Source organism: Anas acuta, chromosome 9 (assembly GCF_963932015.1).
Source record: "Anas acuta chromosome 9, bAnaAcu1.1, whole genome shotgun sequence".
Taxonomy (NCBI): Eukaryota; Metazoa; Chordata; class Aves; order Anseriformes; family Anatidae; genus Anas; species Anas acuta.
This window is the reverse complement of record NC_088987.1, coordinates 9,910,061-9,936,792: the sequence shown is the minus strand read 5'-3', so window position 1 is coordinate 9,936,792 and position 26,732 is coordinate 9,910,061. Positions and strand designations below refer to the sequence as shown.

At 63.6% G+C, this 26,732-nt stretch overlaps 1 protein-coding gene across 8 annotated transcripts; it reads right to left on the bottom strand.

Annotated features, from left to right (window-relative positions):
- Positions 1–272: 272 nt before the first annotated feature.
- NMUR1 (neuromedin U receptor 1) lies at positions 273–26,503 on the bottom strand. Of its 8 annotated transcripts, XM_068691773.1 has the most exons (6): positions 12,031–12,183; positions 10,314–10,424; positions 9,579–9,709; positions 5,017–8,845; positions 3,656–4,552; positions 273–2,999 (listed from the first exon to the last, which is right to left on the bottom strand). In XM_068691773.1, exons 5-6 carry the CDS (start codon positions 4,548–4,550, stop codon positions 2,596–2,598), a joined length of 1,299 nt encoding a protein of 432 aa, XP_068547874.1. In that variant the 5' UTR covers positions 4,551–4,552; positions 5,017–8,845; positions 9,579–9,709; positions 10,314–10,424; positions 12,031–12,183; the 3' UTR covers positions 273–2,595. The 8 variants fall into 8 exon arrangements, with proteins under 8 accessions (XP_068547874.1, XP_068547873.1, XP_068547870.1 ...); XM_068691772.1 differs by lacking the exon at positions 12,031–12,183 and adding an exon at positions 26,425–26,503 and having other exon boundaries at positions 5,017–9,709; XM_068691769.1 differs by lacking the exon at positions 12,031–12,183 and adding an exon at positions 12,191–20,159 and having other exon boundaries at positions 5,017–9,709.
- Positions 26,504–26,732: the final 229 nt, after the last annotated feature.

Here is a 26,732-nt window from a genome sequence, read left to right as displayed (position 1 = left end):
TGCGGGCACGGCCCCGCTGGCGGCCACGTGAGGGCTTTGCAAACTCTCTCCCCTCGAGGTTTGCCTCGAGCTCTGCGAAGGAAGGGAAAAAACAACCCTTCCCTTGGCTTTTGAGGGAGGGGCGGTGAAGATTCTGCTGGCGCTCCCAGCGCCATCCATCACGGCTCCAAACACGCGAGACGATCGCTGTAAAACCGGCTTTGGCTCCACCGAGGAAAAAGAAAAAAAAAAAAAGAGAAAAAAAAAGGAACGTGCCTGTTGCAAAAAAAAAAAAAAAAAAAAAAAGCCTTACAAGGCTGGGGCAGCCTCCCGGATTGATTGCTTTTTAATCCCCAAGTAAAGGTGATAAATCTTGTTATTGGAAGCGCCGCTGGGGATGCTGCGTGGCCCGGATTTGCTGTGCCGCTGCGCAAGCGCCTGCCTGGAAAGGATTTTGGGCCGGCGGGTGCTTCAGCGGGACCCGGCTGCTGGAAGGGGGCTGCTGTAAATCTCAGAGGATGGATGACAACTTTTGGGAAGCGGCTCTTTGGAAATTAAGCTGTTGGAGAGGGGTGGTGCGGAGCCTGAGCTGGAGACATGCCCCAAATTGCAGGACAGGGATGAATTCCCTGACTTGTAGGGACAGGGATGAGCTCCCCAATGCAGAGCGAAGACCTGGAACAAACCCATCCACCAACAGCCACTCGCTTTCCCAGCCCCTGTCCCCACCGTGTCCCTCTGCTCCATCCCACCCAGGCTCCGTGATGTCCTGAAATATCATCTGGTGACATCTCCAGGTGACATTTTGGGGACCCTCCATCCACCACGGCCATCCTGCCCCAAAGGCTGGCTGATCCCCGACCGACCACACATGTGGGAGCTGTGGGGGGTCCCTGCACAGCCCCCAAACCCCCAGCCCCATCGTTTGGCCCCGGCGGCAGCGCCGAGCCCTGCCTGAACATCAGCAGCTCACCAACACCCCGGGCTTCAAGTCACCGCCTGTACACATCCCCTGGCAGGAGTAATCCTCTGATTTATCCCGGGGGATTTGCAGCCAGGGAGCAGCTCCGCTCCTCTCCTGCAAGCCGCTCTTCCCTCGGCGGGACAAGGAGTCCTTTTTCTAAGTGTACTTTTGGGAAATGAGGCAGAAGCGCTCAGTCACCAGCCACTTATTTTTGAGCCAGGCGTAAGCGCTTGGCTGAGCCCCCGGCACGCGGCTGGGAAGGTGCCACGGGGCCACAAGTGATGCACGGGGGCTTGGGGTTGTCCCCTTGTGCTGTCCCAAAACAGCCGGAGGGGCAAGGTTTGCCCTCAGATCTCCACCCAGGAGATGCCACAGCCGTGGCTTCACTAGGATGCTTCCTGAGGTGATCCAAAAAACAAAGCAGCCCCCAGCAGCCCCACCGGGCAGGCACCACCACGCTGGGATCTCACCAGCAACTTCACCTCCTGCATTTAAAGAACAAATTCGGGGTGGCCAAGGAGGGGCGGAGGGGACATCGGGAGCGTGGCTGCGTCAGGGGACAGCTGGGGACGTGACCGAGAGCCCGGTGCACTGACCCAGGGCATGAGGGACCCGAAGCTCTGCGCAGGCTGCGCAATAAAACCCTATCGACTGCCCATTAAAAAGCCATTCCCTGGAGGTTTCCAGGCGGGGAGGTGCCTGCACGGGGCATTAACAGCCATCAAGGAGGCATCTGTCACCTCCACCCTGGGACCAGGAGCAATGGGAGGCGGAGGAGGGAGAAACCAGGAGGGGATCGATGCGCTTTGCCACGTCGACGTCCTCTGGAGAGCAGCTGGGATGGCCCTGAAATGTAAAGGTGGCTGCAGCCCTGCGCGCATCCTCACCCTACAGCGCACAACAGGACCCCAAAGGGATCCAGTGGGGATGGGGAGCTCGGAGGGGACCTGGCTGCGCTGCCTCCAGGCTGAGGCTGGGCTGATGTGGGGTCAGAAGGAGCCTGCGAGCCCAAATCCTGGCCAGAGAGCAAATGGGACTGGAAAAGTCCTATGGGAAACATCCCAGCCTGTTTTGGAGCCCGGCTATCTCATCCCACGGGAGGACTTGGTGAGCGCCAGGAAGCCGTCGGCATCGATCCCAGGCAGCAGATCGATCAGCCCCTCCAGCCTGGGGGAACGTGGCCAGCCCGCCCGCCCTCCGTGGCATTTTGTGACATTTCCCCAGCTGTGTGGCTGGGGACGGATCGATCATCACCGCCCTGCAGGCAGCGGGCTGCCCGCGGCCCCGTGCGGCGCGGCGAGCAGGAGCGGTGCGCGTCCCCCTGTGGGAAGAGGGACGGGTGCTGGGAGCAGAGCTGGGACCCGGGGGATGCAATCGGGGCACAAATCAAGGGAATTTTAACTCTGGGATGAGAAATTTTGGGGGGATCGCTGGCGTGGCCCTGGGGGTGCCCTGGCCTTGGCTACGGAGAGGGTGCACGGCACGGCGAGGGACAGCCACCACCACCCCGGAGCTGCCAAGAAAACCATCCTGAGGAGAGCATGGAACAAACCCAAAAGGTGGGCTCCCCCCTCCATCACCCAGGTGGCCGCCAGGGTGCAGGGGGGGATGCTGGTGGAGCCGTCCCCGTGCCCCCCGCCTCCCCCAGCTCCTCAGCAGAGGGACGTCGCCTGCGTGGCCGCCTGCCCCCCTTCCATCTCCTCCATCTCGTACTCCTCGCCGTCGGACAGGGGCAGCCCGTTGGCGCCGGGCACGGGCTCGCACTCGGTGCTGCGGGTGGTGCCGTGGGTGAGGCTGGGCGAGTATTTGCGCGAGCCCGGCGGGCGGTGTCCCGGGTGGCACATCACCTCCTTGAACATCTCGCGGAAGCGGGTGGACATCAGGTTGTAGAGGATGGGGTTGGCGGCCGAGCTCAGGTAGAAGAAGACGCCCGAAATGATGTGGACGTACTGGAACATGTGGAGCATGCGGCCGGTCCAGGTGGAGACGAAGCTCCAGACCAGGCGGTCGGTGTGGAAGGGGGCCCAGCAGATCCCGAACACCACCACCAGCACGACTGCGGGGAGCAGGGGGGTGGTGTTAGGGGAGGGGGACGAGGCTCACCAGCAGCACCACCACCACCACCCCTTTTCTGCCTAAGGGACCTGAGGAGAAGGTTTGGATGGGCAAGGGGATGTGGGTATGGGAAATAAAGCCTCAAACCACTGGTTCTGGCCACGGCCCGTGGGGTCCTGCCCCATTTCGGCCTCAACTTCGGCAAATGTCACCCTGCTCCTGGCCGAGTCCAAGGAACAAGGGCACACAGCCATGGGACAGGGGGATGCTGTGGTCCAGCTTGGGGTCAGAGCCTCATCGCCATGGGATGGGGCAGGGCAGGAGGCCACCACGGCACCCCAAGGCTGTGGGGCACAGGAATCCAGGCTGGGGGGGAGAGAGGGGATGTTCCCCACACCCCAGCCCTGCTCCTTCCCCTTTTGCTCTCCTGGATGAGGGGGGGTCTCACAGCCAGGAGGCAGCCAGCACGAGCAATCCCCACCACAGGACCCCATCCACCAGCTCTGCCTTTGCCCCGACACCCCCCGCACACCACTCCCGGCCCCCTCCTCTGGGATAACCCAGCCTCAGCACCTCCACACCGGCCGTGCCTCAGTTTCCCCCCAGCTCCCTCCTAACACCCCTGCTGGCTCTGCCCATCCCCAGGCTCGGACTCACACAGCATCTTCGTGACCTGCCTCCTCTTCACCTTCTTCTGCCCCCGGCCACCGCGGTAATCGCCGTCGCCGCTGGATTTGGCCCCCAGGGCCTCCAGCATCTTCTCCTTCTTGAGCTGCAGGCCGATGAGCAGGTAGAGGACGCTGATGGTCCCCATGGGCAGGAAGAAGAAGACGATGGTGGTGATCTGGATGATGAGGTTGTAAGTCAACCGCGGCTTCACCAAGGTGCAGATCTCCGAGTCGGGCACGCGGCCCCGGCCCGGCACGTAGAGAGGCCTCAAACCGTGGAGGCTGGTGTTGGGGATGGAGCAGAGGACGGCGGCGAGCCAGATGGCCACGATCACCCTCTTGGCGTGGTTCCTGGTCACCACGTACTTGGCCTTGAGCGGGTGCACCACGGCGATGTAGCGCTCGACGCTCAGGGCGGTGACGTTGAGGATGGAGGCGAAGCAGACGGCCTCGAAGAGCAGCGTCTTGAAGTAGCAGCCGCCGGCGCCCAGCAGGAAGGGGTAATTGCTCCACATGTCGTACAGCTCCAGCGGCATCCCCAGCAGCAGCACCAGCAGGTCGGAGACGGCCAGGCTGAAGAGGTAATAGTTGGTGGGCGTCCTCATGAAGCGGTGCCGCAGGATGACGATGCAGGTCAGGGTGTTGCCCACCGCCCCCACGGCGAAGATCAGCAGGTAGACGACGCAGACGGGGACGAAGAAGCTGGACCGCCGGGGCCCCAGGTACTTATCCCGCAGCTGCTCCTCCGTCAGGTTGGCGTCCTTGGGGTCGAACAAGGCGCCCGGGTGGCTCCTGTTGCAGAGAGCTGGGCTGAGGGGCTCGGCGGGGAAGTCGCGCTGGGGCAGGGGGAGCTCGGGGCCGGAGCAGTTGATGTAGGGATTCATGGCTGTGGAGAGACGGGGTGGCTCGCAGGACGGTTTCCCAAATCCTTTGTCGCTCCCGAGCCCTCTGCCCCTCTCCCCTCATCATCAGCAGGGTGCCAAGACTGCTGCTCAGCACCCCCAGCCCGCCCCAGGCAAAGTCCTTCCCCTAGGAAACCACCCCAAATCTCCCCAGAACCTCCCTTTAGGGTTCCCACCCTCCCCTTGCCCCGTTTCCCACCCGCAGACACCGCTGGCAGCTCCCCGACCCCCTGCAGCCCCTTCACCCCACCTGTGGGGACACCTCGGAGATGGGCACCCCCTCTCCCTGCTCCGCAGCAGAGCAGGATACGACCCCAAAGCTGGCCCCAAACCCATCCCCGAGCCACGCCACGCATCGATCCCGGCTCCAACTCCCCTGGCTGCGCGGAGGGGCAAGGGGAAAAGAGCCGAGGGGAAAAATCCCTCTTCCTCCCCACGAAGGACTTACGTCTCGCCGGGAAGCTCCAGCCGAAGGACGAGGTCCCGGCACCCCTAACGCCGGACGGTCGGGCGGGGAAGGGAGCGAGGGAGGGGATGGAGACGTCGCTGCCTTAAGAGGCAGGCTGGAGAAATCCTGCCTCTGCTCTCCCCTCGGAGCAAGCGGCTGCCCTTACCCACGGCTGCCTCCCTCCTCCGTCAGCGGAGAGGCTCCCGGGGGAGCTTTTGGGGGGCTTCCTCCCCCAGCGCCGCGCGAGCCGAGCTCGGTGCCTCCGCCAGGGGCTGGATCCTCGGCGGCGAAGCGGCACGGTGGCGGAGGAGATGCTCTTCAGGAGGAGAGAGGAAATACGTTAAAGTAATAAACTCCATTGACTCGAGAGAGTCCCGGGGGAGGGCAGCGCGGCCGTCTCCATCCCCACCGGCAGCCTTCGCCAGGCGGTGATGTGCCATTTACGTGGCCTCCGTGGTGAGCGAGCCATCGATCGGCCCCGCTGCTCTGCCGGCGCTGCGGGGGCCACGGCAGCACCGAGTTGGATGGGGTTGGTTGGGGATGGGGGTGCGGGAACTCGGGGGGGCTCCTTTCCATCCGAGGTGAGCCCTCCGGCTCAGCTGCTGCGGGGCAGGAGGCTCCTTTCCCACCTGGGTGCAAGGGAGCTGCTCCCTCCTGCTGTCTGTCTGTCTGTCTGTCTGTGCTGCTTGTTCGGATCACTCCCCCCTTGCCCACCCTCCTGCGTTGCAAGGAAGCAGCCCAGCTCTGCAGGCAGACACACAGACACGCAGACAGACACACAGACAGACACCCCACACCTTCCCGTGTCCCCGCACACCGTGCCAGGCTGCCTGTCCCCTCTCTGCCCCCACCCCGCAGAACCCCTCTCTCTCCTGGAACACATCATTTTTAAATATTTTTATTATTTTTTTAATTTTATTTATTTATTATTATTATTATTATTTTTTTTTTTAGCCCAGTTTCAGCCCAACTTCCAGCCCAAGGAGCAGCTGGGCACCCACTCTCACCTCCCAGATCCTGCCCAGTGGCTCTTTTGGGATGCCCACTTCCCATCTCCCCGGTGCCCCCCATGCCCCCACTCCATCCCACCACCTCCATCTCCTTACTGCAGAATTTGGAGCCTCCCCTGTCCCCTTGTCCCCCCCTTAGGACCTCATGAGGACACATGGAGGGGGTCTGGTGATGGTGGGGCTCCACAGCTCCCCATGAAGCCGGATATTTTTCCTCCCCAGTTTTGGGACACAAAGATCCTTGAGGGTGCCGTGGAGCCGTGCCCAGCTCTGTCCCCACCGGGTGACGATGACGAGGAGGGGAGGAAGGCTGCGGGGACACCGATGACACCATTGCCGTGGCACTGTTCACTCTGGTGCAGCTCTGCGGCTGGGCACGGCGCTTCTGCTCGGAGAAATTTCGGAGCAGGAGAGGGCTGGAAGGGCAAAGGCAGCAGGGGACGGCTCGGTGGCCCTGCGCTGGCCCTGTGCTGCTCCTGGCAGCAAACAGGCTGCGAACAGAGGGGAACTGGCAGAGCAAACACGCAGAGGGCAGGACAGGGCCAGCGCTGAGATGTGACATTCCCTGGCAAGCCGTCTCCCTCGGCTGAGCCGCAGGAGCCAAAGGGCTGGAGGGCGAACGGGCACGACCAAGGCGTTACGCAGGGGGAAAAATCCACCCCGGCTGGAAATCCTGGCTGCAGCGGGAGAGAGGAGGCTCTGCCCGCAGCCAGGGGAGTGGGGAGGGCAGAGAAATGCCCTCGGTGGGGCCGGGGACAGGCTGTGCCACCGCACGGTGCTGGTGACAGCAGCCGGGCGCTGCTGGCAGAGGCTCAGCAGACGCCGGGGTGGGTGGCAGAGCCAGGGAGCTGCCAGAAGCAGCAGCTGATGGGCACAGGTTTCTGTCCCTGTTCCTGGCTGCTGCCACAAGGCTGCTTGTTTTTTTTTTCCCCTGGGGATGCCCGAGGCAGGGATGGATCCGTGCCGGTGCAGGAGCAGATTGTGCCGCAGCGAGGGCGCACCGGGGAGGAGGCATTCCTGGAAACCTCTTTTTTGGGAAGGGTTCGTGGCTCCCAGCGGCTGCACATCACTCACCAATTCTTTCTGCTCCTTGACACAACCCGCCAGCCTCTTCCCCTTCTCAGGCACTTTATTAAAACCTTGCCTGGTTTTCCTTGGCACCTAAGCCCACTCCTCGCTGCAGCCTGAGCTCTGCTGCGCTGGGAATTTGGGCAGCGAGCAGCAATTCAGGGAAACCCCCTGCGTGCGCCCACCCCCCAAATCTTCCTCCCTGTGGTCTCCCCCCCTGTGCGCACCCAGCCTTTTCCGTGAGCTGTCCAAGGGCAGCCGAGGTTGTCCCTGTGACCACTGAGTCCTCGAGGTGCCGGTAAAGGCTGGCGCCCAGAGGCTGAGCGAGGCTCGCGCTGCCCGCGGCATCCTCGGGGGAATTCAGAGGCCGAAGGAGAGGCCAAACAGCGCCTTTGAAGCTGGAGAGCTGCAGCCCTAATAACCGCCTGCATCCACTCTCGGCTCCTTTCAAGGGTGCATCACTCATGGTAATTGCAGGGAAGATCAGCGCTGCCTTTTAGCTCCCCGTGTCTCTTTCCCCTGCCTGCACAGGGCTTTGCGCTTTTAATTAACGCCTTCTGCTCCCGAGCAGAGAAAAGCAGCAAGCCCCCGGGGTGCTGACAGTGTCTGAGAGGGGAAACTGAGGCACGGGCGGTCACTTGTGCCCTCTGTGGTGCCCTACAGCGGGTGCCAGCCCCAGCCGTGCGCCCTCACCGCAGCGAGAGGATGAGGATGGGCAGCCCGTGTGCAGGGCATCGCCCCCGAGCAAGGTCCTGGCTGCAGGGTTCACATTTACCCGTGCCCCTACACCTGCTGCAGGGGGTGGGCAGTGGCTGTGCCCATTTTTCTGAGCTGATTGTACTTTGCCAGGACCTTTTCCAGGGCATGGATGCCTCCATATGTGCCGAGGGGTGTAGAAAAGGTGCCCTCATTCCCCCTGGGGCACCCAAACGCATCCCTGTGGGGTCAGCACTCAGCCACCTCCCACCCCCTTGTCCCTCTGAGAAACCACAGGGAGGGGGCATTTCTTTTTTTCCCCTCTAAAACTGAGCCAAAAGGAGAAGGGAAATAAAGAAAAGGGCCATTTGGATGTTCCCGGGGATAGAAGTAACCAGCTTTCCCGGGGACAGCGGAACCGGCCTCCGCTCGGGTCTGCTGGGGGGCCGGGGGAGGCGGGCGCCCTCGGAGCAGGAATTGGGGCTCCATGGCAACCATAATTTTGCTAATCAGGGCCGGCACACACGATGTGCTTTTCCACCTGGCAGGAGAGCCGGGCTCTCGCAGGTCTCCATCAGGCTGAGCTGCCCGGGGATGCTCACGGCTGTGGGTAGGGGAAGGGCTGGGGGCACCCAGAGCATCCCAGCAGCTGGAAATCCCCTGCCCAAAGCCAGAACGAGCTCGGGGGCACCTCGGCTACAGCAGGACCTTCTCTGGGGCACGTCAAAACGGAGCACAGGTCCCGAGCATCGTGGAGACAGTTTATGGGCTCTATTTATTCCTCCTCAAACCTCCTCCTCTGTGAGTCATCAAAAGCAGATAAATAAATGGCACAGCGTGGGGACGGCCTCTCTCCCCAGCCCCGGCTTCGGAGCCACTTTGCATTCACGAGTTGATTTAAGGTGCCGGCTGGGGCTGCCGGATTGATTGCCGGGACATTTATTAGCTCTTCTACCCAGCCGGGCCCGTGGTAAATATTCATTCCCTCCCCTGCGCATCGCCTCTCGGCACCCAATTCGCAGCCGTTTAAATGGGACCGGGGAAGAGGCTTTTGGCTGGAAGGGAAAAAAGAAAAAAATAAAAAAAAAAGAAAACACACAAACCAACACGCTCAAGTTCTGCAAAATCTCATTTGCAAAGAACACCGGGCAAGGAAATAACGTCTCGGTGATTGGATCCCATTTGCCACGTAATGACTCACTCTCCAAGTGGAGAGCAGCCCCACCAGCCATAAAGAACCACCCGCAACATCGAGACACGGCAAATAGGGGCAGAGGATGGAGGGAGAGCAGCCCACAGCGGGGCCACGCGTGCCCTGATGCCCTTTGCAGATGGGCACGGAGATGCTCAGGCTCCAGCACGTGGCCAGGCTGAGGGGCAGGGGCACGGGGATTTAATTGCTGTGTTAATGGCCCCGTGGTTTTGCCCCACGCCTGCTGCTTTGCTGGATTTTGGGACGGATGGACGGGGTAAGAGGGCAGGTGGGGAGAGGTGTGTGGGTCACGGAGAGGGTCCCACTGGCCAGTTGGTCCCCCCACCACCCAAAATGTCCCAGCACATCCCAACAGATCCCAGCATTTCCACCACGTGCAGACCCCGGTGCTGGGGATAACGGGGAGGATGTCCCATAAAAGCCAGGTTTGGGGTCCCAATGAGACCCCAAAACATCCACACCCAGCTCATGGTGGTGCTGCCACATCCCCATGCCCTGCCTGCCCCTTTCAAAGCCCTTCTCTAGCAGCCACAGAGGTTGATGGCCAGGCGTAGGGCAGGATGCTCTCCTTGAACCTTCTCCATGCAAGTGCCACGCTCTGCTCCAGGTCGTGGGATGGGTTTTCCCTTCTCAGCGCTCTTCAGGCACTGATAAACCTCAGGGCTGGGCTTTTCCAGGCTTGCTCTGCATCCAAAAGTTAGTTCAGCTGGAAAAAAATATAAAATGAAGAAAAAAAGTGGGACACACGCACACACTTTCATTTTTTCCAGAAAAAAAAAATAATTACGCTTCACCTCAAGAGACCAAAGGGAAGACACACCACGAGCTCCCAGGGATGCCAACGAGGCGACTTTAGCATGGATGAAAATGGTCCCCAGCCCCTCGGTCCTTCTCCTCCTCCCTGTGCATCCCACCCGCCCCTTGGTGGCAATCACAGGGGACATGGCACAGGGAGAAGGTGTCACCTGCACCTCCCGTGTCTCACCACCAAACACGCAGGGATCATACCCGGGGTGGCACAGGAGGGGCTGAGCCGCAGTTTAATTGCGGCAGGAGTGGGAAAAGAGGGGGAACGTGGGCACTAACGAGCTGTGTGGGGCCGTTCAGGTCGGCAGGTTGGGATGAAAGCCACCCCTGGGGCACCGCAGCAAGACACCAGGCAGCCTCCGGGTCCTTGGCTGAGCCCTGGGGACAGCCGAGGGACGGGAGAAGATTAGGGACGGTAATTCTCTCTAAGTGGATAGAGATGAGAGTCTCTCAGCCTGATTTCCACACTCAGAGAGCCCAGCATGAATAATGAAGCATCCCACCTGCGAGCGCCGAGGATAAACCCAAACCCACGTCATGGCACGGGCGGATCGCATCCAACCGGTCCCATGGGATCCCAAAATGGACCAGAGGGTGATGGCTGCGCCCAGCTTCTGCAGGGTGAAGGAAGACACCCCATCATCCCACCCTTCTGTGCCTCAGTTTCCCTCCACGTCCCTGCCTGCTGCTGCAGTCCTAAGGAAATTCCTCTTTTCCCCCCTCTTGAGGTGTCACCCAGGCAGGCACCGTTCCCCATCCCACCTGGCCTGAGGGGCGCACGGTGCTGCAGGAAGCCTGCCACAAGACCTGGGGCACATTAATCCCCGCTTCCAGCACTGCTGGGACCAGTGGGAAGGGGCTGGAGGCGAGCCCAGCCTGGCTCAGTGCCCTGCCAGGAGCATCCTGGCACCCAGTGCCTTCCCGTGCCCCAAAGTCCCCGCACGGGGCACTTGTGGCTCCCCTGAACAGGCAGGATTAAACACCAGGGCTGGGATTTCCTCTCCCGGCCGTGCCAGGCTGCTCTGGCAGCAGAGCCAGGTGCCGCCTGCCTGAATTCAGCCCAAATCCCATCTACCCCTGGCTCTCCGAGTGCCAAAAAAATCTCCCGGGTGCAAGCAAGGGGCTGGGACCCCGCCATGCGCTCAGGTTCTTGCGCCCACAGCGGTTCTCGGTGGCTCAGACATCTCCCCAAAAAGGCACCCGATTCACTTGGGACTTCCATGAATCCCACCCCGTGTGGCTGCAGCTAATGACAGGCTTTAAATAAACCAGTAAATTCTCAGCAAACACGAGAGATTTTCCTCTGGCACCCCGCAGCGTCGCCGGCGAGGTTTTTTTCTCCGTCTTTCCCCCCGGCTCCCATCTGGTGTTGTTTGCACCCTGCTAGGGGAGCACCAGGAGCATCGTTCCCAACCTTCCCTTTCTGCTGCTTTGCATCTGTGTTAATTTAAACCGATGACCTCCTTTACCCGGTGTTTAGAGGGGAGCCGCTCCTTCCTCACCAGTGGTTTGGGTTGGGAGAACCCCAAAAACCAGCGAGGAAATTTGGGGATGCTCCAGGCACGAACCGGGGAAGGCACGTGGGTTTTCTCCCAGGCCATGGGGCTGGGCAGGGTTTGGGGCAGCTGGCAGGGCTTTTTTTCTGGTGGCAAAGCCCCACAAAAGGGTGACAGTCCCCATTGGGCCACCCATGTCCCGGCGCCCCGACGCCACGATGATGGGCGCACGTCGCCGGGCGGATTTGGTGACATTTGGGCTCCCTCTGGTGGAAACGCCTGGGAGCTCCGGCCTGGCCCCCCCCTGCCCGAGGAGAAGCAGCGGTGACCGAAGGGGACGAGCAGGGTTTTGGGGACACCGGGGGGGACACAGAAATGGGATAGAAATGCCCCCCCCCCGGGGAGCAGCAAGGGGCCGGCGGAGCAGCGCTGCGCGGGGGAGGCTGTGGGGACAGCGGCTTTGGGGACGTGTCGCCTGTCCACACGGTGGCACCAGGAGCCTTAGCGGTGTCCCCAGGACACAGGGAGCATTTTGGGGTGCTGGCTGGGCCGCTCTGGAGCCCACAGCTTTTGTTGCAGGTGTGGGAAAGGAGAAAAGGGCCCCAAAGCTGCTCCTCGTGCTTCATCCCATCGCCCTGTGCACCACCGCTTGTTCCTGGGGGGCTCTCCAAGTCACCCTCCCCAAGCCCCCTCAGCTTCCCCGGCACCCCACAAGGTCACAAACCGTGAGTTTGGCTGATGATTCCTCCGTCCAAATCCTCGTGCTCCGCACCAGCAGCCCCCTCAGCCCCCACACACCCTGGGACCCCCCAAGATACCACCCCCTGGAGGCTCCCAGGTGTCCCTTTTATCAGCTGTGCGGGTAAAACCCAAAATGCGCTCACCTGGGTGAGTGGGATCATCACTGTTTTGGCCTCGAGGCTCCTCTTACTGGGCTCCACAGCGGTCTGGGGGGGTCCAACATTCCCAAAATGGTCCCCGTGCCACCGGTGGGGACAGGGACATGGCACCAAGGGGCCACCATCCCCCTGCCCGGACCCCACAGTGCTCGTCCCTTGTCCCCCTCTGTCCCCAGCCACCCCCACATCGGGGAGTGCCCCCAATTCCCCCGCCCCCCCCCATCATAGGGCCGCACGTTTCCCCGGGACCCACAGAAATTGCTCAAATGGGCGGCTGGGCCGTCGGCGCTTCTAAAAATAATAACTCAGACTGTGCCAAAAAAAAGAAAAAAAGCTGTTTTTTGGGGATTTTTTCCCACTATTTTAATAAGAAGCATTCACAGTCCCCTCGGAAGAGGTCCCACAGGTGCCCGGCCCCCCAGGGACCGCGAGTGGCCGCCCCCCCCTCCATCCCCAGCCCTATCCCCAGGGGGGGGCCCAAATCCCCCCCTTGCTGTCACCATGGTGACAGTGACATCACGCGGGGCCCGTCTCGTAGCAACCTCCCGGTGACATCAGAAACCCTCCGGTTCCCATGGCAACCCTGGGGGCTGAGGGGGGGGGGGACACAGCTCATGGAGGGGGTCCCGGGGTGACCCCCAGCCCCACCGCCCCCCTCTGCGGGGGGACCCCAAATCCCCCCCCCACTCTCCGGCAAGGAAAGGGTTAACGCGCATAAATCTGCATATTTTAGTGACGTCAGCCCCGTGCCAGCCAATCACAGAGGGGCTGGGTTTTGGGGTCGGGGGGGGGGGGATGCTCTGCACCCTATTTAACCCCCCCCCCCCCCCCAGCACCCAGCGGTCCCAGCCTGGCCCACCCAGCCCCTGGGGACAGGACCCGTGGGGGGCACCGTGATGGGTGGGGACCACCCCTTTCGGGGTGCACCCCCAAAAACGAGCACCCCCTGCCCTATAAAACACCCCATGGGGCTCTGCACCCCATAATCAGCCCCCCGTGTGTCTCCCCATTCCCATGGGGTGACTCGCACGGCAATAAGGGCAGGGTGCAGCCCCCCGCCCGCCTCCACGTCCCTCCCGCCCGCTGTGACTCACGCTCTCCGGCCGCCTGTTTATGGGACGTGTTCCCAAAATCCCCGTAGAGGCAACGGGGCGAACGTTTGGGTTGCTGAGGGAAACCCCTCGGAGGTCAGGGAGGGGGCAGGAGGGGAACAAGAGATGGACCCCGTGTCCCCAAGGAGCTGGGGGTGGCACTGCTCCGACAGCCGGCTGCCTATGGGGTCGGGGTGTCCGTCCCCAAAAGGCCAAGTGTCCCCAGCCTGGAAAATGTCCCCACGCTGCCTCCCGTCATCCAGAGGGTGTCCGAGCCCCGCTGAGCCAGGGGACAAAGGCAGGGAAAAGGAGGAGGATAACGACCCCAAAAAGGGTCGAAATATCCCCAAAGGGAGGTTCCCGGTGCGGGCATCCCGGTCCCATCTCCGTGGGGGGGTCAGGAGGGGAGGACGGCTGCTCCGTGTGGTTTCCCAGTGCGTCTGTGCCCTTTGAGTCCCCACGTGGATGTGGAGGTGGTAAAATGTCACCAGCTGGGTGGTGGGGCCGGGGCCGGGAGCGGAAAATCCCAATAAAAGGGTGGCCATTGTCTGGAGCCAGGCATGGGGCTTGGGGGGGGGGGGAACCCGCTGCTCGCCCCTCGCCCCCGCCGCCCAGGTGCCCGAATGAAGGGGCAGCTTTATCCCCCCCAACCCCATGTGGGAGGCGATGCTGATCCCAAAACGTGCCCCTTGAGCAGCGGGGGAAGGCACGGGGACACTGTGTGCCGGCGCCCCGACCCGCTTTGCGCTGCAGGGCTGCTCTCCAGCCCCTCATTCCCACGTCCCCGATGATCCCTCCCAGCCCCTCCGTTTTAGGGCCTTTTATGGCCATCGGCTCCGGCGCCGGCAGATGCTTCCCGACCCAAACAATCCCTGCCAAACAGGGGCAGGGACGCAGCCGGGGGCACCTGGGGACACCCCCAAGTCCTTTCTCCGCTCCCTTTTGGGGGCTGCTCGTGGCACGCCGACGAGTTGGCTGCCGTGCGCTGGGCTGGGCGGAGAGAAGGCTGATCCCAAATACTCAGCAAGGGTTTTGCGAGCTCCACGGGGTCCCGAATGCCCCCCAAAGCTCACCCTGGAGCCGGCTGCGTGCGGGCAGGGGGAAAAGCAGTCCCACAGCCGCGGGATGAAAGGTGCTGCCGCAACCACCACCCCTAATTTCCTCCTCCGTGGTGTGAGCAATGGAACAGGTTCTTCGGCGAGCCCGTGGCACGGTGACAGCACGGGGAGAGGCCGGGCATGGTGCCAGCCCAGCCAGCCAGCACCGCCACTTGTATGGCTGGAGAGGGGCCCCGGGGACCCCAAATGTGCCCACGGGAAGCTGAGGTGGCCGGGGATGGCGAGGGGACCACGCGGGTGGCAACTTGGCCAGGACCCCCCGAGGGAGAACGTGCCGTATGGATGTGGTTTCACGGGGCCGGAGCCCAAATCCTGCTGCGGGGATAGGGATACCCGAGGCAAAACCCCGCTCCCAACCCCAAACCAGGGTCCCAAATGGGGTCCCCGTCCCCGTTCCTGGGGGTGCCAGTGGGGCAGATGGGCCGGCAGCTCGGCGGCACATGGATCCCGGTGTGAGCCCAGCAGCGGGCGTTGGCGGGGCGGTGACGCAGGAGACGTGTGACAGGAGAATTGTCGCCAGGCTCGGGGAGGGATCCAATCGCGCCGGGGTGCTCTCGGCAGATTAAGGATTGGAAGGCTCCGGTAATTACTTTGCAGTACAAAAATAGGCCCGGCTTTATCCGGCGCCCTCATCTCCCTCCCTGCCCCGCCACTCCCCCCACCCAAGGGCGAGCTGATGCCACCCACCCGGCCGGTGCCACCCGCCGGTGGTGTTGCCAGCAGTTTTAGGGCAAAAGGGGGGAAAAAAAGAGCTCGAGGGGCTCAGAGGGTTGGAGGCAAGTGCAGGAGCAGCGTCTGGGTGGCACGTGCGAGCCGTGCAGAGCAGGGGATGGGAGAGGAGCTGGTGTCCCCGCGTCCTGGGGCAGCGTGCCAGGGGAGGGAAGAGCCTGTAGGAGCATGCAGCGCTGCCCAGCCCTATAGTGGACCCAAAGGACAGCTGCTGCAGGCACAGGATCAATGGGGCAGTGCCCAGGGTTCCCGATCCCTTTGCTGGGGGCCGGGGGCCACGTGGCGCAGGGAGCCAGAGGGGCAAAGCGCACGGCACGCGCTCCCAGCCGGCATTCCCACCTCCTCCCGCAGCCTCCTGCACCAAGCTGCTCCTCACGGCACGGCCAAAACGTGGCCTCTCCGCTGCGTCCCCAACCCCACAGCACGCCGCCCGCCAGCTGCTGGGATCAGGACGGGGATGGAGCCTGGACGAGGCACCGCGGAGCACGCCGGGACCCGTAGTCTGGGGGCCAGCCCCGTTAGCCCCGCGGGCTCCCACCCACCCCATTCCGGCAGGAAGGGATGCCAGGGGGCCGGGGAGGGGGCTGCGGCCCCACAAACCTCAGCTGGTTCAGCAGCGTGGTCGATATCTCCTCTTGCCAGGCTCGATCCAAGATCCCGGGAACGTCCCCCCCCTCCTGCGAGTCCCTCGGTGCCTGCGCAGCGCAGCCCGCTCCCCCCACGGTGCCCCCGTTCCCGGTTCACAGCCAGGGCGTTGGGGTGCAGAAATTACCAGCAAAACCCCGCATTTCTGCCACCGGCACCAAGCGACGCCAGCCCCAGGAGTCGCCCATCTGCCCCCCCTTGGCCACTCGCTGCCCCCCCTCCTGATTTCCTTTACGAGCGCCCCTAAAACCGCCCCATGCAGGGCCCCCGTGCAGCACCCCCATGCCCACACTCTGGGCGCTCTGCACCCCAAATCCTACATCCCCCAAGCCTATTGGGAGGGGGGCAAACCCCTCACCCTCATCCACGGGGGTGGGTGCCCCCCTGTGCCCTACAGATCCCCCACCCCACTGGGATGCTCCGGGCACAGCGCCCCGACACCCCCAACCCTCCGACACCCCCATTTGTCAGCCTCCGGTATTTTTCCATTCCCCCCAACACCAAACCCTTTGTTCTGTGCAAATCCCGGCCCCTTCCCCACTGGAAGATTTCACACCCCCCTTCCCAAAAAAAAATAAAAATACAAAAAAATCCCTTTTGGAAATTTCCCCCCAGCCCAGCAAATCCCTCCGGCGGCGGCGTGGGCTGGGGGGGAAACCGGGGGAAAAGGGGGAAAAAATGATCCCCCCCCAAATGCCCGGCTGCATCCTTAAACCCACTTGCCTGCTGCCTCCGGAGCCACCGGGTCCCGGAGCCCCCGGGGTCCCGGAGCCGCCGCCGCCGCCGCTCCGGAGCCTCCCGGTGCCGGGGCCGGTGCCGGGGCCGCCGCGCTCCGCTCCTCCCCTCCCGCTCCCCCGGGCAGCCACCGGCGGGCCCTGCCGGGGGGGCTCCGTGCTCCCCGCCCCCGTTGCCCCGGGGAGGGGACAGGGGATGGAGAAGGATGCTGACCCCCAAAAAAACCCCCCCAAAAAAACCTTTCTGTGAGCCGGGATGTTGTGGTCTCCCCCTCTTCCCCTATAATTCTCCCCCCAAATCTCCGCTCTGTGAGGTTTGGTGCCCCATCGGTGCCAGCTTGGGGAATGGGGGGGTCCCTGCAAAAAAAGGGGGACCCATTGCAACAGCCCCCCCACCCCAATCTGTGCAGGGGGAGAGGTTGCTCTGCCCTGGGTCCAGTGGGACCCCAAGCAGGACCCCAAGCTAAGAGCAGGGTTAAATGACGAGGGAGTATGGGGCAGGGGAGAGGGGAGCAGAGCCCCCCCAAAACCATGAGGGTGTCCTGGAGCACGGATAGGGACACGCTGGGACTGCCCCGAGGATGGGGGGAGCAGCAGGTACCCCGGCACCGAGCTTCCTGCACGAGCCATGGGGTGCAGGCGGCTTTTTGGGGAGGGATTACAGAGAGTTTGAAGCCTTTCTTTAGGGTTTTACCGAGAAATCCAAGCCTGACCAGCCCGGCTCGTTGCCTCAGCTGTGCCCCCCGCTTGGCAAAAAGTCACAGCCCCGTCCTTGCCCCCGAGGTGCTGCGGACCCCCCGCTCCTTTCAGCCCTCTCCGTGGCGGGGAGCGGATGGCCGCGCCGCCGCACGGCATCGCCGAGCTGCTCTGGCAGGGGAAAGGTAAGTGAAACCTCCCTGCCTCGTGCTCCGCCAGGGAAATCTGCACAAATCCAGCGTTATCCTGGCGTCCGGACAGCCCCGGCCCCTGGCAGAGCCCGCGCAGGCTGGCACAGCCCTCCCTGGCCACCCGGCTGCTGCGCTGAGACCGCGCCAGCTCGTTTCACCCCCGGCGAGCGGTGCCGCAGCATGGAGAGCCTTCATCTGCAGGAGGAAGAGGAGGAGGAGGGCTGGGGGGTTGGTGGGTCGAGGTCCAGGCTGCCCCCTTAAACCCTGCAGGGGAAGCGTGAGTGCTGGCTCATCGGCTAGGAAAAGGGACAGCACGGCACACGGGTCCCCCCCCGCCACCTCCAGCACCCCCAGCCTGTCGCTCGGTGCCACGGGGCCAGCTCATCACACCCGGTCTCTGCCCCCTGCTTCCCAGCTCCCGGAGCTGTGACACCGGGACCACACGGCCCCGGGTGCCACGGCTCCGTGGGTGACACGCGTGGGGTGGCGGCAGCGGGACGGGGCACGGGGCACGGCGCGTCGGGAGGGAAACTGAGGCACGGGGGGCAGCGCCCGGGTGGAGCGGGCACGGCGCTTCCCCAGAGCCGATGGCGGTGGAGATAAGGCTAAAAATACGCCGGGCGCTTTGTTGCTGGCGACAATAGCCCGCGGTATTTTTAGCCGGTGTGGCGTTAGCGGCGGGGACGGGGACGCTTCTCCCGGCCCCGCTGTCCCAACCCGCCCTCGGTGCTGTCGGGGGGCCCCCTGCGGCCCCCCTGGGGCTCGGGGCTGCTTCCCCGGTGCTGTGGAAACGGTAACGTTAGAAACTCAAACACAAACACCTCGCCCGCTGCCACCCCCGGCTGAGTCACGGCGCTGCCTGCTCCCCTCGCCCCTGCCGCCCCCCGCTGCCCCGCTCCCCCCTCTCTCCTCCTGCCCCACCACCCCAAAAAAAACCGTGGCTGGCACCCCGAGGCCCAGCCCCGCTCCTGCTTTTGGGGGATTGCCTCCCCATGTGGGATGTTGGCTTCGCTTCCCTCCGATCCAGGACTTCGTTTGGGGATTTATGGGGCAAACCCTGCTGGGTGGCATCGCTGTCCCCAACCCCATGGCACGGGGACGCCCCTCGCTGCCCCACCGCAGGGCACCAGACCCCAAGCGGTGCCCGGCTTCCAGCACAGCCCAAAGCCCTCGCCCCAAACCCTCCGGTGGCTGCGGCTCCAGCACAGCCTCCCGTCCCCAGCCCGCTGCCAGGGATAAAAATAACCGGGCAGGAGAAGGGAGAGGCAGCGGGAGCCGCAGTGCGCCCTGCTACCGCGTCCCCTCTGCGTGGGGACGGCCAGGCTGGGGGGCTCTGCCCCCCACCGAAGTGGGACAGCACAGTGCTGGGGTCCTTGTCCTTGACATGGGATGAGAGGGGACCTGTCCCACTTTATGGGGCAAAAGGGTCTTGCTGCCCCCCATGGGATTTTGGGGATAATTTGGGGGCACTTGTGCAGGGACAGCCACCCTCCTTCTCCCACCCCCGTCCCCAAGCCCCCAGCACCCACCAGAAACCTTCTGGGTGGGAAAGAGCAGTTTGTGCTCAAGGGACGGGGCAGCGGCCACGCCGCCTCCTCCCAAAAATCCGGCAAAGGGCTGCAGCCACGCCGGGGGCGGGCAGCCGTGGCCGTGCCTATGTTAGGATGTTCTGGTGCCGAGGGCAGCTTGCGTCGCGGGCAAGAATTAATTAACGCTAAGCACTTTTGGACAGCGGCCCAGGCTCTTTTCGCTGTTTTCATTTCTGCCAGCTCCAACCGAGCCCTCCGGTGTCCGCTGGGTCCGGGGTTAGCCCACGGCGTTGGGATGTCCCCAGTGGGGTGCGCGCACAGCTCCGGCGCTGCTCCCCGTTGCCAAAAGCGGCGCCTTCATGGCCACACCATGCCCGATTCCCCCACACCACCCGTGTTGGAGAGCAGGGAGCGGCTCCACAGCCCCCTCCTTTCCCCCTCCCAGGCCTGGCTGCCTTTAAATTTAGCTTTTTTCCATCTCCGGTTGTGCGAAGCCGGGCCGGCGGCCAAAGCCCTGGCCGCCCCGCGCAGGACGCCAGCCCCGCGCTGCGTGGGTGAGCGGGTGGGTGCCGCGGGTGTGCATCGCGTGGGCAAGCCCAATTTAGATATTTATATATTTTTTGGGGGGGGCTGTGTGTGTGTGCGTGCTCGTGCTCGGTGCGTGCACGCGCACCCAGGATTGTGGGCAGAGGTGCACGCACGTGGGGAGCCCCCCCGTGGGGTTTGGGGTGTGCCGGGGGCAGGCTCCAGCAGAGGGTGCCCTGCCCCTATGTCGCCCTGTGGGGACCCGATCCTGTGCCCCCATGGGGTGGGGACAAGGGTTGGGGGACACGGGGGTGTCCCCAATGTGGGCTGGGGGCTCAGGGCTTCAGGCTGGCCCCCCCCAGTTCGTTGCCACCAGGCTGAGACCTGAGCAAACTCATCACATGGGGACGCAGAGATGAAGGAGGTGGCTAAGACCTAAGGGGAGGGGAGTGGGGATTTCTGGGGATTTCAGCCTCAATGACCCCACCGACTCCCTTCCCACGTCCCCACGGTCCCCAACACAAGGGGACAGCAGAGTGGGTGCCACACGACGGTCCCAGCCCCTCCCGGGACCAGCTCAGCCCCCCACCACAGCTGGAGCACAGCTGCCCTCCGCTCTTCATCCCCGTGCTGCTGGCTCTGATACCCCACGGGGGCATTTCTGCCCTATCCCAGTGACCTTGTCCCCACGTCCCTCCTCACCAGGACCCTGGCTGCTCCCGGCGAGCTGCAATGGGGCCGGGCAGAAGGATCGGGGCCGCCGGGGAGCCACCCCAGCCTCGCAGCGCCTCCAAACCAGCCCGACCTGCCGGGGAGGCTGGACCTGCTCAGGGACTGGGATTCCCACGGCTGGGGCTCAGCACGTCTCTCCTTCCCCTCCTCAAACCTCTCCCCGAGGATGGGCCCCATCCCAAAAACCTAAGGGATATCCATAGCATCCCACGTGCCCCTTCTCTCCCCACTCTGGAGCGGGTGATGCTGCAGGGGTACCCGTGGGGCGCACCCTTCCCCAGTGGCACGGGACCTGCAGCCCGGCGTTTTTTGGCCACCCTGGGAAGAGTCATCGCGCTTTTAAGACAAAGAGCGGGGCACAAAGCAGCTTTTGTGTCCCGACTTGCGAGTTTTTCCTGCCTGCTGCAGCACGGCTTTGTCCCGGGACATGTAGGGGCACGAGCACGGCTCCGCGTCACGGCGGCGCCTGCTCCACGGCTGCGCTGCCGCAATGAGCCCCGAGCCCGCATCCCGTAAAAGTGGATGGACCTAAAACGGGGACCTAAAACGGGCCAGGGAGCAGAAGCCGCAGAGGCAGACAGACCCTGCTCCTGGGTATGGGATGGGGACCGGCCAGGGCATCCCCCTCCTGCCCTCGGGATGTGCCCAGAGGTGGGGCTGTGGGGGCACTTTCCCCGTGCCGTTTGGGGCAAGAGAGCAAGCCCCCTACCCACCCATCCGTCCGTCTGTCCGACCATCCGTCCCTGCCTTGCTGCCCCACCAAACCAGCATGCCACGACCCCAATCCACCCTCCCTCCCCCAAAATTTGCCACCCTACTCCTCACGTGGGGGCTCTCCGGGGGGGGGGGTTCATCCCACCGCGGCGTGCGTGCCACCACGGAGACGTGTGAGCGGCGAGGGAACGTCCCCGTCCCCAGCAGCCACGGCCGGCCTGGGACGAGCCCCTGGCTGTGGGGTGACCCCTCTTGTGCCCATCCCGGCTACCCCGAAGCACCCCGAGGTGGCCATCTCCGTCCCCGTCCTCGTCCCCTTGCCGGGGAGGCCGCTCCGCACGGGCGTCCCGCTGGCCTCCGTGTTTTCCCTGCAGCCTTTTGTGTGCGTGGCGGCGTGGCGGCGCACGGGGAGGCCGCATGGCGCCCGGCCTTCCCCACCTCCGTCCTCCTCCTCCTCCTCCCCCCCGATCCCCGCCTCCCCGGCCGCCATTTCGCAGCGCCGGCCTCGCTCGCTCTCCACATCATGGAGGACCGGCGTGGGGGGGAACAAAGAGCCCCGGCCTGCACCCGTGCCCCCGGCCTTGGCGTCCCCAAGTCCCCTCCTGCCGTGCCCACGTGTGAGGAGTTTGCTCGGGCCTCAGCCTCGTGGCCAAGCTGCTGCGCTCCCTCCTGTCCCCCCCTTAGCCCTCGGGGCTCGTCCTGCCCCGCTGCGGGGTCCTGTGGGGTCCCCGAGGGTCCCGAGACGTGCATGGGGACAAATGGTGTGTGCGCACGCGTGTGTGGCACTGCGGGCACTCGTGGGGCAGTTTGTGTGCACACACGTGTGAGATGGGGGTGTGCACACGTGTGGTCACGCACATGCACGCACAGATGGCAGCCAGCACGTGTGGCACGTTACACACCATGCGTGTGACACCGCTGACGCGTGGCACTCCGCACGCTCGTGTGTAACACCGTGCGCTCCCGGGGCTGTGCGCACACAGCAGGCTGCGTGTGCGTGACGGCGAGGACATGCGTGTGAGTGTGCAAACGTGTGTGGTTTGGGGTGTGCGTGGTGTGACTCCGCACGTGGGGCACACCCGGGTGGCACCCGTGCGGGCTGGGTCCCCCCCGTTTCCTCCCCGGTGTGCGAGCAAGTGCTCAGTGTGAGGCTGCGGGGCGGGCGTGCTCCGGAGGGGAAAAGGAGGGGGTGTGTGGGGACAGCCCCGTCCCCCAGGACCTGTCCCACCATGGGGACACGCAGCAGGTCCCTCGTTGGAGCTCTGACCCAGCAGAGGGGCCAAAAAGATGGGGTGGAGGACATGGGGGTGCCCCCCTGCCCCTGGTGGCTGCTGCGTGCCGAGCGCTGCTCCGCTCCCGCTCCCTTCCCCTCCCCGGCGCCTTCCAGCCACCGACATCAAGGCACTTTGCAGGCATTAAATATTCAGTTCCCTTCTCCTTCCCCTCCCTGCGAAGGAGTTCAGCATGGCAATGAACCCCGTGCCCTGCGCCGGAGGGATTTGTCTGGGAGGAGGCTGCTCCGAGCCAGCCTCCCGCAGAAGTCCCCAGAGGTGGCCACGGGGGCTGCTGGTGCCCATCCCTGCAGCCTCATGCCACCTTCCCTGCTGCAACATGGGGTTCAGCCCTCTCCACGTCTCACCCCAGGCTTGGATCCGGCCAGGAGGTGTCCCTGTTCCCCCAGGATCCCGTGACAGCGGGGACAGATGGATGGCAGCGGGAAGAGGTGGCTGCCGCAGCGAGGCAGGGACCGCATCCTGCACAGCGCCTGCAGCCGGGTTACGGCGAGGCCAGGAGGTGACAGCAGTGGCAGGGGTGCTTGGTTTTTTTTTTTTTTTGTTTTGTTTTCTTTTTGTTTTTGTTTTGTTTTGAGTCAGAAATAAACGTTCTAGCTGGGGAAAGAGAAGCGAGTTCTTCTGGTTCAGGAGGGCCCAGAAAGTGTCAAGCCACCACGGTTGTCTTCAAAAATCCTGGGCAAAATCCTAGCCCGAGGGGCTCTCCTTTTCTTTTTCCCTTCAGGTCTGTTTTCAGGCTTCCCTCTGTGACCGCAAAGACCAGGAAATGTGGGAGCCCAGATCCTGCTTGCGGGCCCACAGCACACGGGGGAACCAGGACACTCGGGAAAACACCGGGTCACAGGAACATCGCGCAGGATGCGCCCTGCGTGTCCACAGCTTTTTCCACAAGGCAGAAGTGCCCCGTTTGCAGGCTGGGATGGGAAATATCCAACGCTGGGGGGGTCACAGCCACGACGCCAGGAGGAAGGGGCATTGGGGACCCCCAGGAGGGTGCTGGGGTATGGCTGGAGCAGCCCCGTGCCAGCCCGGAGCAGGGGCGCGCCATCGCACCATTCCTGCGGCGTGGCATCATCGGTGCCGCCGGAGTAATTGCAGCTGGGCTCGGTGCCAGAGCAGCGCTCAGCCCCCGTCAGAGGAGATAACTCCAGCCCCACGCACCGATACAACCCCATAATGCTCAGCCCCATTGCACTGCCCGGGGCTGATCCCCCCCTGGGGTGAGCCAGGAGGGAGATAATGGGGGCACCCATGGAATGGGGGGGCACGCAGTGGGCACAAGCCCAGCTCGGGGGCCCCCTTTTCCCCGTGCCCCGCTATCCCGGCTTCATATGGCTGCTCAGCTTCCCGCTGCAAAGGCTGCCGGAGTGTTTTAAAAGCCTTCTTTCAGCCGGCTTCCTTCCTGGGAATAAACCACATCCTGGTGGTGCCGAGCGTCGAAAGCAAAGCGATGGGCAGCGGCCAAACGGGGCAGGCAGCGGGGCCGCAGCCTCCCTCCCTCCCTCCCGCCCAACCTCGGCCTCATCCACAGCCTCCCGGTGGAGGCGACCTGCCCATCCTGCCATGGGCACGTCCCAGCCACCCTCGCCAAAAGGGACGTGCCAAAATCCCCCGTGGAGCCCCAGCAAGGGGCCTGGCACCGCTCTGGGCATTGGACACGAAAAGGGACCCTTGTCCCCAGGCGGGGGGGGGGACAGCAGGGCTTAGATCCCCCCAGCTTATTTCCACAGAGCATGGAAAGGTTTTATCCTCATCATTTCAACCTAAAGCTCATTCCCAAGGGTTGTTTTTTTAAAAAATAAACTCTTTTTTTTTTGATAAAATGGCACAAAGCAAGTGCTGCTGCATCTCAGGGTGCCCGCTCGCCGTCCCAGGCACAAGCTGAAGCCACCGTCCCTGCTGCGAGGTGGCACGGGAACACCACGGCAGCACCAGCTCCCAAAGGGATCACAGCCTGTCCTGCACGCAGGGCTTCTCCTCGTGGTGTGGCTTCTCCACTGTCTAGTATGGGGTTGAGCTGCAGAGCTCTGGGCTAAAGAAAAAACTTCTCCCCCTCCCCTCCCACCCTGAGTTGCGCACTTGGGGCAGCCCTGCTGACCTGAGGGTGTTTACAGCTCCCTGCCCTCCTGTCCAGCGGGCTGGAAATTTGGTCAAAGTTTATTAGGAGGGCACCAGCCACACGGACATGTGTGTGTGTAGGCAAAGCGTGGCGGCGCGACCTTTGTTTTCTTCGGAGGCCGCTGTGGAAAGCGAGGCCACGAGGGGAGGAAGCAGGAAGGGGACTGGGTGTTTGTCCTCCCAGCTGCGCTCTGCCTCCAGCAGGGGACAGCCGCCGGGAAAGGAGGACACGAGGGCGAACGGCAGGAAAAAAAACAGGGATTTGCAAGGGAGGCAATGCCCCAGGGGGCAGAAGGAGCCACCGTGTCCCTCCTGTAGGGTGAGGAGGGGACAGAGCTGGGGTGCTGCGGGGCACGCACATTTCCTCCTCTGGGGCAGACGGAGCGACGCCACTGCCTCCCAGCCAGCAGCACGTGGAGTCACAGGTCCCTGTAAGCTGCTCCCCTGGGGACAGCCACCACGGGCTGCACCCTGGGACGGGTTTGTCCTGGGACAGAGCAGCCCCGCTGGGGCACTGCAGCCACCCCAAACCCACCACTGACCCCAAATGTGGCCAGGGAAGCGCAGCTTTCAGGAGAGACCACACTGGTGCCAAACCCTTGGACACACAAACCTTGCTCCCCCTGCGGCCCCGCACGGTGGGTCACCACCCCAAATCATCCCCAGACCGCTCTGGTGCCCATGATCTGGGCACCAGAGCGGTGTCTCAGGGCCAGGACAGCCGGCCACGGTGACTCAGAGGCGAGAAGGGAAATTCAGACTCACTCCCGCCCTCCGCAGCCCTCTGACCAGTTTCCTGGCTCCTTTCGGTTCGGTGTAACAGCCCGGCTGCCTCCTGGGGCCCCCCCCTGCAGGCATTGGGAGCCCCACAGCCGGGGCAGGATCCTGCGGTCAGCCCCAGCTCTCGCTCTTGCTCATGCAAACGGCCACAACAACAGCTGCCTGCACGTGGGGGCTCGCCAGAGCCTTGTCCCCAACCCCAGGGGACACCGTGAGCCCCACCGGGCGCATTGAGCTCTCTGGGTGCCCGTTGTGGGGTGCATCTCCCCATAAGCACAGGGCTGGTTTATTGGGGCAGGGAGAGGTGGTGGCTATGACCGATGTCCCCTCTGTCCCCTGCCCACGTGGGGCTGGTGGCTTTGGCACAGAAGCGCCTCCGGAGCATCCAAGGTCGCCGTGGGTGGCTTCCCACAGAGCAAAGGTTGAGGTCTCTCCTCCTTCCCCCACACCCCCAGGACCCTGCCAGCCCCGGGGAGGGCTGTATGGCCATGGGCTGTGTCACCCCCTCTGTCACTGGCATGCCTTAGGGAGCAAACAGCGAGCCCAGCCAGGAGGGAGGGCCAAACGCCATGACCTAGCTCCAACCAGTGCCACCAGCGCGTCCCTCCCCAGCTCCCACAGCACGGTTTGGGAACAAACTGGCCTTCTCCTGCCGGGGCTGGGGACGCTGCAGAAAGTAACCCGGGCTGGATGTGGTGCCCGTGGTGCTGTCAGCTGGCTCCAGCATCGAGGTTTTTGGTTTTCAAGGGCACAGCACACTCTGGGTTAGCTTCAAGCCACCCCCAAAACCGGTCCCGAGGGCAGAAGGGGTGTCAGCAGCACAGAGCTGCCTGGCTCCAGGTAGGGAAACTGAGGCAGGGGCTGGCCACACACCCCCTTCAGCCCCTCAGCTCCCATCTCACACCAGCACACACCCCCCAGTGCCCCCCAAACCCAGCCACAGGGAGCAGAACCCGGGGGTGCACAAACAGCACCAGCCCCAAGCCCCCCAGCTCCCAGCGACCCTACAATAACAGGAGCACCTCCTCTCCATCCCCGCAGGCAGCGGGGTCACCACACTGCCCCCACAGAGCCTAAACACCGCCAGCAGCATGCAGCACCCCCAACGCATCCTATATCTCCCCTAGCAGCACCCCACAGCACCCCAAACAGCGGACCCTACCATAACAAACCCCCAGGTGCAAAGGAGGAAGGAAACCAGCCAGTTAGAAAAAAAAAAAAAAAAAAAAAAGCCAAAAACCAACAAACCCAGACCCAGCACAACTGCAGGCAGGGTGAGCCGAGCCACCACGCGTTTATTGGGGTGCAGGAGGGATGGGAAATACCTGCCGGCAGCCCGCCACGCTCCCTCGCAGCCACCCCACTCACAGGGCTGCAGTGCACAAAGGGCTCCACTTCCCCAGCCCCCGGTCCTATATATTTATATATTTCCCCCAACCCCACCCGGCCCTGATTGGTTGGGCCGGGGCAGCGCCGCAGGCTGGGCACCCCCCCCCCGATGGCGAGGAGGGGGGAGAAAATGGCAAAAAAAAATATAAAAAAAAAAAATAGGGAGAAAGTGCCAAATTTCGGTCCCAAACACCGATAAAAAAAACCCGAAACGCCGAAAAAATCCAGCCCCCTGTAGCCGACC

What these genes read in the sequence shown, in the direction of transcription:
- NMUR1 (XM_068691772.1), bottom strand. Translation starts at nt 4,550, where the DNA reads ATGAATCCCTACATCAACTGCTCCGGCCCCGAGCTCCCCCTGCCCCAG. An exon ending in GCAGGTCACGAAGATGCTGT is followed by an intron (nt 3,000 to 3,655) that starts GTGAGTCCGAGC and finishes TGCTCCCCGCAG; the next exon opens with TCGTGCTGGTGGTGGTGTTC.